This window comes from Dermacentor silvarum, chromosome 9, assembly GCF_013339745.2.
Source record: "Dermacentor silvarum isolate Dsil-2018 chromosome 9, BIME_Dsil_1.4, whole genome shotgun sequence".
Lineage (NCBI taxonomy): Eukaryota > Metazoa > Arthropoda > Arachnida > Ixodida > Ixodidae > Dermacentor > Dermacentor silvarum.
Window position 1 is genome coordinate 63,807,441 of NC_051162.1, and position 11,178 is coordinate 63,818,618.

General features: G+C 42.9%; 1 protein-coding gene across 1 annotated transcript; it reads right to left on the reverse strand.

Annotated features, from left to right (window-relative positions):
• Nucleotides 1-4,626: 4,626 nt before the first annotated feature.
• Nucleotides 4,627-6,305, reverse strand: LOC125939833 (uncharacterized). Its single transcript, XM_049655294.1, has 4 exons — nucleotides 6,033-6,305; nucleotides 5,225-5,319; nucleotides 4,893-5,142; nucleotides 4,627-4,808 (listed from the first exon to the last, which is right to left on the reverse strand). Exons 1-4 carry the CDS (start codon nucleotides 6,226-6,228, stop codon nucleotides 4,627-4,629), a joined length of 723 nt encoding a protein of 240 aa, XP_049511251.1. The 5' UTR covers nucleotides 6,229-6,305.
• Between the last annotated feature and the right edge of the window lie 4,873 nt (nucleotides 6,306-11,178).

Below are 11,178 nucleotides of genomic sequence, written 5' to 3' on the forward strand. Positions count from 1 at the left end.
CGAACATGTAGTGTGTTCAAAATGAAACAACATTGTTTTTTGTCTGGGCTTTACTTCTCAACAGAGGTGAAATAAAGACGCAGTGAATGCACTCCAATTCTTTCCTTTATTTGGTCCAAAGCTGTCGTCTTAGCAGCCAAGTATACTGTCTTCAATGCAAACCAGAATTGGAACGCCTGCTCAATAGGAATGTGGGGAAAGAACTCTTTATGTAACCATGGAAGCCAATTTTATACATGACTTGGAAGGAGGTCACGGGATGTTTCACCGGTTAGCCATTACAGGCGTTCCACAACAATTTTATTCAGATGCTTAGTGGCAGCAGTATCATCTTGAAAAGCGAAGTTCAACCAAAGTTTATAGTTTCGCACGGTGATGTTGTGATAGCAGTATCGGAAGTAGAGATACTGATACACCTCTTGCCAGGCGTATCATGATACAGATACAAGATGCCCAAAGAGTATCTTAGATACATGTATCTTTGATACGGCCCAGCACTGACTGCAACAGTGTAAGCTTCTGTGTAGTATTAATAACACATTTCACCTTTTACTTGTAAGGTCCACCACGAAGTGACTGACAAGCCCAATAGATAGCACTACCTTTACAATCTAGAGAAACAAGGCTGGACCAGAGCATTCAGGTGTTGTATTGTATTTCACTGGCTGCATTTGATATGCATTGTTTCAGTTAAAAAGGTTGTAAACTGAGTCCAATACAAGGCTTTCTTCTTAGCTAACAGTTCAGAGGAATGCAGGGGCAAATACCCTGTCGTCCAACTTGGAGCAGATTACAACAGATGTGCCGTCTTTCCTCATTTTCATGGCATCACAGTCTGAGCTGCAAACTTATTTCATGAAATTTTTAGGAACTGTCTTTAGAGTGCAGACCTGTGCTGAGTGCAAGTGCAGTGTGGTGTATGTAGGTGGAACTGGTGCTGTATTCTTCCTTTCTGACCGAGTCTTGAGGGAAATCTGTTGCTCTCATGCTCTGTGGCTACTGCTAGGCATGAAATGAGCCTAGATGTACCAGAACTTTCCCGAATGCTGTCGACAGTTCAGCAGCAAAAGAATCTTGTTTAACCAGGTTAATTGCAGGCACAACACAAATAATGGTGTACATTCTGTAATGAACGCAGCACCAGCGATTACGCTGGAATCTGTGATCGGTCATGTATAAGTAGCCGACGAGTTTGACCTATAAACCGGATTTGAACGATTGTGCTCGCCGCTATCATGCTTTAAGTGTCACTTGTTCTTTTTGACATAATTTGCCAAATAAATTTGTGACATAATTCATGACTAACAATTTTGCTACTGTTTTGTTTTTCCTTCACTGTCACTACAATCTGACATCTGTTTATTATCTATTATTTGAGGAGTTTGATGCTCAAAAGGTGCAGTGGTAAAGGAATAATAAATGAAGTATTTGCGAGCTGCACTTGTGCAAGACAGCCAACCCAGTCAAAAAAAAAGTTACCCAAACCAATTGGAAATTTTCCAATTGGGTCCAATTGGAATGAATGAGAAATTTCCAATTGGGGTGGGGGTTTTGGGACACCCATTGGAAAAATTCAGCGGGTCCAATTGGTTGCCCCAACTGTTTTGAATGGGCCTGACCAACATAACCAATTGGTAACAATCCATATCCAAATGGTGTGACCAATTGGATCAATCGGTGAACCAAGTTCACCCATTGGCAAAACCATTCAGTTCCAATTGAACTTCCAGTTGTGTTCAATGGGCCTAACCAACTAAACCAATTGGTTAGACAATCAAAATCCAAATGGTTTAACCAATTAGACTAGTTGGTGAACCCAGTCCACCCATTGGCAAAACCCTTTAGTTCCAATTGGACTTGCAGTTGTGTTCAATGGGCCGAACCAACTTAACCAATTTGTGCTACCAATTGGTTAAGTGGTCACACCCATCTATCCCATTAGCAACACCAGTAGTTTTGAAGGGTGTGACCTGTTGCATTAAGTGGTCAGGAGTGTTAATCACATTGGAGACACATCAACAAGCTTTGGAATATTTCACCATCAATATGTAAATTCCAATGTGTTTGCCCAGCTTGTTTACCTCACCAGAACCATAAATTTGGTCAGAAAACTATAAATGGACATTAGAACAGATCCATGGTCAGGCCTGTTCACTTATGGATGTCAGACCACTGGAGTTGAGTGCACTGGGATTACATGCTAGTAATGTTCTGTGAAGTGCACTATAGCTACCCAAAACAGCACGAACACGAAGGCAAGGTTAAAGTAAGTGTATTTTCACAAGGTGCTGTACAATGGTCGAAGGCGTTCTCTGCTGTATTTTCACAAGGTGCTGTACAAGGGCATTCTCTGCTGGAAGCTTATTGCTGCATAGAAGGCTCAGCCTTTTCAGTCCTGTAAAAGAGATTAAGCATCATGTGAATGTAAAAATCTCACAGTAGAAAACATGCCAAAACCAGTATGCATGCTTCTAAATGTATGCATTGCTTGTGAATTCATTGCTTAGTTCTGCTGGCAATGCAAACAGAGCTAAGCATGGCATTCACAAGGAATGCATACATTTAGAAGCATGCATGACCAGTCACCTTTATTGAGGTGCAACTCAATACAAACTGCAAAGCAATTACATGCGAGGTGCATAATCTGTATGTTAACAAAAAATATCAGAATAGTTGGGTATGAATATAGGTAAATAACGGCACATTCAGAGACAGCAAAAATGAGACTTGTCTCATTTTTGCTGTTGTCCCTTGTCTACTATGCACTGATGTGCCTTATTTAAGCAAGGCCAACTATCTTGAACTTCCATAACAGTTTGGCCATACAGATGAAAGCAGGGTAAATGCTACAAACATGCACAAAATAGTGATAAAGTGAATGAATTGATGCACCTCTTGGCCTGTTTCTCAACATCGGCCAGCTTTTCGACTACAAAATGGTTCATCCTTTTTAGGCTGTTTTGCAGTAGGTCAGCAGGCAGACCAAGTCGCAGCAGCCTCTCCTTGTAGCATTCTGTCATCAGAAAAAACAGTAAAATAGGTAGTCAAAGTTAAAGCAAGTCCTTCAACCATTCCAGCGCACTAAAATGATGCAAACAGCTTTTGGTGAACCAACAAGTGAACCAACAAGTCTAGTAAAGTAAAATGATCCTGAACTGCTGAAAGTACTTTCACTTATGAAAGAAAGCTTTAGCCGTAAATGGCTAAAAACTTTGTGCAATAGAAGTACGACAAATGTAATGCTGCATTCACTTACCACGCATCACCGCCACCTTCCAAGGTGTCAAAGGTTCCTTTAGGGGGCGATCCGGGAACCTCGGACAGTGCTTGCCTGGAAATATAGCAAAGGCAAATTAGCAAGCAAAAGATAAAAAAATGTCACAACAACCAGTTCTATCCCAATTAAGGGGGTTGCTGGAACAATTTTTGTAGCCAAGTTAATTCATTTGTTTGGTAGGGAGAGCCAAGTTTACATGCTCTGTGTAATTTATAAACATATTTTGAAGAGTTCATGTCTATTGATCATACCGGTCAGTGGCACCACAAGGTACAGTTTCCCCTGGCCCTGCCTACCTTACATGCGATGCCATTAAAGCGATAATGGCATTTTGGTCCCCAATTATTTGATTTGGAAAATAAAACAGCGCATCGGACAAATGAACGACTGGGCCCCATGTGCTGATCTGTTAGCTCTGTGTCCGTATGCATTCGTACAGGCAAAGGGAACAGCTGGCTTGCATTATGGATGCAGAGACAAAGCCTGTTGATTTTACTAGCGGCGTGGTGGGATTTTAGGCAAGACAGAAAGCAACGAGACAGTGAAATCTGCCTCTCCAGCATGGAGATTGAGGATTGCCTCGTATTACTGTGCAATTCAATTTATTAAGGTAGGATTACCTGCAGCATTCTGATACAAGAGACAAGTGTGGTCCCTGTATGTTCTGTGGCTTCTGTGCGCAGCACATGCATGCAGGGAGTATCCACACACTAGAATGTGGAAGCACTGTGCCCAATGCTGAATAGAGACTGGCACCGTCACAGTAATGGCAAAAACATCTCATAATAAACTGGGTGTTGCAAGATATTTAGGAATGCACACAGATCGATGGGAAGTAGACGACATTTGCGTCATCAGATGTACTGCCAAGTGGGTGCAACTGGTTTAAGGACTTGGATAACCTACCTTGGAGGGAACGACCCTTCAAGTCTGCTGGGTCCCAGATCGCCACTACCAGCTCCTTCACGAAGAGGCTATCCTTCGGCTGCAGCTGTATTCGTTTCCATGCTCCCATGGGTATCCGCAATCCCTGGCCTATATCCACCTGCGTAGCCACAGAATACGCACAAATAACCTGCACATACTGTACTGTAATTATTTCATGCGGTGAAAAAATGATTTCGCAACACTGAGAATTATCAGGAGCCTGAAAAAAATTTAGCAGTCACGGTTGTAAAATACAGCGAGATTGCACATTGGCAAGTAAAGCGACATGTACAGGTGTTGATTTTCCTGCTAAAGTTTATGCGACTGTACTAGTCAAGCTGTTCTTGCTAATGTGTATTAGTGCCAACTTTGTTTAGCAAGTTTTAGAACAGGAATTCAACCACATTAAAAAAGAAATCTTATCATGTGTTCAGGGCCTGGGACTTCGGATGTTTTTTGGGGCATGGAAGCAGGGCTCCAAAGGGCAGGTGCGACAGGGGCATCTTGCCATTCAAATCGGCGTGTCCCTGCACCGGTGGTGGCGTCGTCGGTGGCACCATTTCAGCAGGCTGTGTCACAGACACTGTGGCTTTTGCATTTTGAACTGGAACATCAGAATTACAGGCATAAGCAGGCATTTTTTTTCTCTATCACAGTACTGCAATTATAAATACCAAATAATGCTTACTGAACTCTTCCATTTGCGTTATGACTTTCTGTTGAAAGGCTTCGTTCAATTTCCTTAATTTTCTAATTTCATCTTTCTGCCTGTCCGCCAGTTCCTTCATTTGCTGAAGCTGTTCTACGGCCAAGCATTTTCCGTCACAGTCATGGCGACTGCTGCCAGCATCCATTGCCTGCTTCTTTTTTTCCAGAAGCTTCAGCAAGCCCTCTTTTGGTGCTTCTTTTTGTTTCTTGCGCTTTTTTTCTCGTGGTGGCTTAAGGGAAAGAAAAGAAAATTGTATCTTATACGTAGATTAAAAAGCAAATTTGCACCTTGAAATGGTGTGCCGTACATACCTCCTCTTCACAGTCCCATTCTTCATCTTCAAGCATTACACGCCTGAATCTCAGGCGTCCCCTCTTCACCTTTTTTTGGACTTCTGCTTCAGATGCTGGAATTGGTCCATACAAAGCCATTAATACCTTCAAGGCCACTTTAATTAATCCAAGTAACAGTACTACACCCCCAGCATTCCTAGTGAACTTTATTTCCCTTAGTTTTAGTTCGCCCAGCTGACAATATTGTACTGTAGCCACGTAACGTGAAAAGACGGAAAGAGGACAAACTCACGTGTCCACGAGGCCAAGAAGCCTAGGCTTTCGCAGCGCCAACGCGCAACTATGTGTATAGCGAAAATGTCCTCGACCTAACCAGCTGCCACTAAAGCATGCTAGGAGCTGTATGTAGCTACGTTTGATGAAGCAGAAAAAAAGGAAGCGGCGACATTGCCATGATCAATAATTGACGTGGCGTTTGCAGTTAATTCGTATCGACCTCTCCCGTTTGCGATATGGATCGAGACGCGCTACACCGCCTGCATGCACATTGTAATTAAGACAAACATGTGCTCCAGCTGCCGACCGACAAGCCGGCAAGCACGCTATCATCAAAGCACTTGCGTAACAGCTAGTCGCACCACGTGCTCTAAGCGCCTTATACATAGCACGATTGCATAATATATATAAGCATCCCAGCTGGCAATTGTGCAGCGGCGATCATAAAAGTTAATTTACATGGCGGTACCATAGCATGCACACATGCTTTTATGTAAGTAATTGAAGTAATTTAAAGAGACTAAGTGCACACTGCAGACAAAAAGCTTACCTCCTAGGTGAAGAATCTCGGCTGGAAAATATTCTGAAGTGCCGTCTTTAAACACCCACTTCACCCAGTGCACCGTCGCCTTCAGGTGTTTTTCGTCCATGTCCTCCCCCCATTTTTCGAAGTCGCGAAAATCGCCGACTTCGACAAGGGCGCATCGCTTATCCTCCAGATACCTCACGTATGCGTACGCGAACATTTCCAAATTGCAAATAAAAGTGCATTGCAATTTGCAAGCGCATCTGCATTTATAGCAGCACCTCCACGCCGCCAACAAAACAACACCAGGGTGTCCATAACGATGCGCATGACACCAACGACATGAAAAAAGAAAAACGAAAACAAAATGCTGACAGCGAGGCAAAGCAACGATTAATTACAATGAGAAGTTAAAATACAATACGTTACTCTACATATATTCACTACTGTCTTACATGCAGTACAAAAGTTAATAATTGAATGGTGACCATAATTTTTTTGTGATCATATTGAAGCTGCTAAGTTTGACCGAACGATACAGCATTGCTGGCAACTACGGTTACTTATTCGTTTTCTTTTTGTCGGGACATTTGCGTTCAGTTTTCTTCGTTGTGCGTCAGACAATCTCGAATGAGTAACCATGAATTGTTCTAAACCGTGCAAAAAACGAGGTCGCTATAAGAAATTTTTGCACCCTGGTGCAAAATTCGAAGTGCCGAAGTCGACAGTGAGCAGGCACCGGCTCGCGAGCGTGGCGGTAAGTAAAGACTGTCGTTCAACCATGCACACGCGCACTCGCTGGCATGTAGTACATATAGCTTCCTTACACTTTTCCTTTTTTCACATAAATAGGTATGTCCAGCTGCCGAAAATCAGGCAGGCACGTCTCGGCCCGACGGGGAAACCACAAGAACGGCGGATGCTATCGCTTCAACGCAAGGATATGCGCGAATTGATGCTTTGCTTCTGAATGAAAATGTACGTATGTATGCACTCAGCGCGGATTTTTTGTTAGATTTAGATGTGTTGAACGTACCTTACTTCGCTTTAAGTAATTAATTTGGTCATTCAAGGTTATATAGTGAATACTTTTGCCAAATCGTGTGCGCGCCCTGCTTGTGATACGCGTACCAGCTGCTCAAGATGTTTAAAATATCGTCCCCTGGCAGCTTGTGCAGCACATGAGCTTCAAGCTCACGGCTCGAAATCTCTTGCAGATCACACAACCAGATGAGCATGTGTCTTGCGACTCGAGTGAGGCATCCTATGACAGCATGGTAAGCAGCATTGACGCACACTAAGTTTGTGGCAGTGATTAGAAATTTTAGAGAATGGATAGAGCGCACGATAATTTCGCCATAGTGGTAGGAGGCGGTGCTTAATTATTGTAGCCTACCCTAAAGCAGCACCCTAGTTTGAAGCTGACCTTTCACAATATCTTGCAGAATGCAGAAGAATTCGATGAGGATGTGCTTTGCGACTCAAGTGAGGCATCCGATGACAGCATGGTAAGCAACATTCATGCAGTCTTGCTAGGCATCTGTGTGGTTCAGATGTGCTAATTTCTAGTTCACCAGATGCACTCAAATTTTGCCAGCTTCTTGTGGAACATGTACGTGCTTTATCCTAAAATGCATAAACTAAGTTTGAAGTTGTTGTGTAATGACCCCTTGAATGGTATTCTTTTATGGAAACATACAAGAGCTTTTGCCCTACTTTGCCACTGTAGGGTTTTTGTTGATTCCTTGATATATATTTAATCAGGGAAATATTGTAATTTAATAAAACAGGTCTATTTATATGTGTGGCTGCAACAGACATAAATGAAAAGCATGTAATATTAAATTGAGAAGTCGGTGGCCTGATGTTCATGCATACTTCTGAATGGCGTGGAAGACATGGGACAGATGAAAAGATTTGTGTCGCTCGCTTTCATCTATCCTGTACCTTTGCCATTCTCATATGCACACTGTATAAGTAGTGTTGGCATGGCTGAGGATTATAGGACAAATTCATAAATAAACATCTTTTTTACAGGGTCATGAGCAGCCAAAGAAGAGACGCCATATGTCCCAGCCAAGTGCAAATTTCACTGACTTCTTTAAGGAAATTGTGACCGAAAAAGTTGTAGTTTCAAAGGGGGACATTCTGTTAGTGGTGATGAAATATCCACTCAAAACAAATTTGTCCTTAACAGCGCTTGCAAACCTCATTGAAATGATTAATTTGATGTTTGAGCGACCGATTTTGCCTCACTCACAGTACATGTTCGGTAAGTTATGTAGTAATGTTGGGGCCAAAATGACATTTCATTTTTTTGTCCGAAGTGTTATGTTCATGCAGGCCATTCTCAATCAAATACTTCTCTTCAGTGTCCAAAGTGCGGCCATGCCATTGAGGTTTCTGCCATGGCAGATGCACCATTCTTTGTTCTGTTAGACATTCCATCAAAAGTGCAAAAGCTCATCAAAGACTGCAATATACTTGACCTTACAAAACCGCTTAGACCCTGTGACACCTTCTCTGACATTACAGATGGAAAGTTGTACCGTGAGTTTGTTACCTCTACAATTGGCTCTGGCAACAGGATCAGTTTTACCTTAAATACTGATGGAACACCCCTTTTTAAATCTAGTGGGACTGCCATCTGGCCTGTTCAACTTATTATAAATGAGGTTTCACCGGAGCAGCGAATGAACAAGCTTGTGCTGGCAGCACTCTGGTTTGGAAAAGAAAAGCCCAATATGGGAATTGTTTAAAGGCACTTTTGTAGATGCAATGAATAAGCTTTTAGAAGAGGGGTTCCTGCTTGAGCATGAAGGGGAAGAAAAGGTTTTTAAGGCCTTTTGTATCTGTTGTGCTGTAGACTCAGTTGAAAGAGCACCCATGCAGGGGATAATGAAATTCAATGGTTATTATGGGTGCAACTGGTGTCTGCAACAGGGAGAAAGAATTGCAGGGACATTGAAATATCCTGTGCAACAAAATGAACCAGTTGAGCGCACAGAAAAGCAAATGCTGCGGGATATGGAAACAGCACTAAAGGATGGAAGCCCCGTGCATGGTGTTAAAACAGTATCACCCCTTATAAATTTGCAACAGTTCAACATAGTGTCTGGATTTGTACCAGACTACATGCACTGTATCCTGCTAGGCCTAGGACGTCAGTTCTTGGATTTATGGCTGGATGAAACTGGACGTGAATTTTACATAGGTCGCCACCTAAAAATTATAAATCAACAGTTGCTCTCATTAGCACCTCCAAGAGAAGTGAAAAGAATGCCCAGGTCCTTGAAAGAAAGGAAGTGGTGGAAAGCTAAGGAGTTGGAAAACTGGATTCTTTTTTACAGCCTTCCAGTGCTTGAGGGGATCTTGGCAAAAAAATATTTGCAGCACTGGGCATGTCATGTGGAAAGCTTGCATCTGCTCCTTGAGAAGTATTTGCACACCTGCGACCTTATAATTGCAGAAAAATATTTGCTGGAATTTCATATCAAAGCAGAGATTCTTTATGGCAAGGAATCAATGACCTTGAACATGCACCAGGTCACCCATTTAGCCAAAAGTGCACCAATGGGGGCCGCTGTGGTCCCATTCGAATCTGGAAATGGTTCATTGAAGGCAATTGTAAAAGCGACAAATGGAATTCCCCACCAAATCTGCCTCTCACTGCAAATGCAGAGTGCAGTCCATGAGCTTACAAAACTAACTGAAGCACCTCAAATTCTCTCTTACTGTTCATCCTTCGATAAAACTGTAATCAGAAAGCAGTGTCAGTGTCTGGAGATATTCATTTTTTGGTAGAGGAGCTCCATATGCACAAAGGGACATATCGGTGCAAAATCGTGAGAAGCTTTCTGGCCATGTTCAAGAATTTTCTCGTGTATTAAAAAAGAAGACGATCCTCACAAACAAAAAGTATGCTGAAAACAAAAAGACTAATAGCTCTTGTGTTCAGCTTTCCAGTGGCTCATATGCCATCATTGAACATGTACTATGCGACAACAACTCACGAGCATATGCCATAGTCAGCAGGCTGAAGTGTTCTCTGAGGTACATGACAACAACCATGAGGCATATTTTGAAAGTGGTTGGTCAGGCAACAAGAATGGAGTTAATTGAATTGGCAGAAATCTGCAAAGTCTGTGTGTTTATTGAGCTAGAAGAAACTTATGTATCTCCAGTTCCAAGCTCTTTCACACTGTAGTTTTACGGTGGTAGCGGCTAGAGTTTTGGTGGAAATCCATTTTGTCTTGGACTTTTCATGTGTTTCTCAAAACAACACATCGCGTTGACACTTTGAATAGCACTTGTGTTGTCTATTTCTGTGTTCCTGTGTGTCCGAACTTTTGCCACAGCATTATGCACAAATAGATGGAACAAGAATTCAGGATCGCCAGTCGGCCTCTAGAGTCTGTAAAGGAGTATGTTTATCTAGGTCAATTACTCACAGGGGACCCTGATCATGAAAAAGAAATTTACAGAAGAATAAAATTGGGCTGCAGTGCACACGGCAGGCATTGCCAAATCCTGACTGGGAGCTTACCACTGTCGTTGAAAAGATTAGTGTACTATCACGCTCAGTATGAGCTACACCGCTGGAGCGTGTGGCCAAGCGCACTGTAAGGTTGTACAGTGGCGCGATCGGGACATGTTTCCGAGTTATCAGGGAAGGTTTTGGCTGTTCCTGTGAGTGCACATTGCCTCCACTTGCTTTCACCCTCGCTTCGCTTCACCCTGTAGTGATACTAGCTTCGAAAATGATAACTGCCGCCGTGGTGTGATGCCCAAACTTTGTGCTCGGCAAGTCGAGTTTCACAAGACAGGTGATATCTAGCCTTGCTCTCAAAATAAAGGAAGGCTAGGGTGAAAGCAAGCAAGTGGAGGCGATGTGCACTTGCAGGAACAGCCAAACCCTCCCCTGTTAACTCTAAAACATGTCCCGATCGGCGCCACTGTACAACCTTGCAGTGCGCTTGGCCACGCGCTCCTGCGGTGTAGCTCATACTGAGCACGATAGTACAATCATTGCACTCTACCGGTGCTAACATATGGGGCATAAACTTGGAGGTTAACAAAGAAGCTCGAGAACAAGTTAAGGACGGCACAAAGAGCGATGGAACGAAAAATGTTAGACCTAACGTTAAGAGACAGGAAGAGAGCGGTGTGG

Bases quoted from the DNA above. Each gene is read 5' to 3' on its own strand.
- LOC125939833 (XM_049655294.1), bottom strand. From the start codon at position 6,228: ATGTTCGCGTACGCATACGTGAGGTATCTGGAGGATAAGCGATGCGCC. The intron at 5,320-6,032 runs GTAAGCTTTTTG...GACCAATTCCAG, and splicing joins CGAGATTCTTCACCTAGGAG to CATCTGAAGCAGAAGTCCAA. The intron at 5,143-5,224 runs GTATGTACGGCA...CTTTCCCTTAAG, and splicing joins AATGGGACTGTGAAGAGGAG to CCACCACGAGAAAAAAAGCG.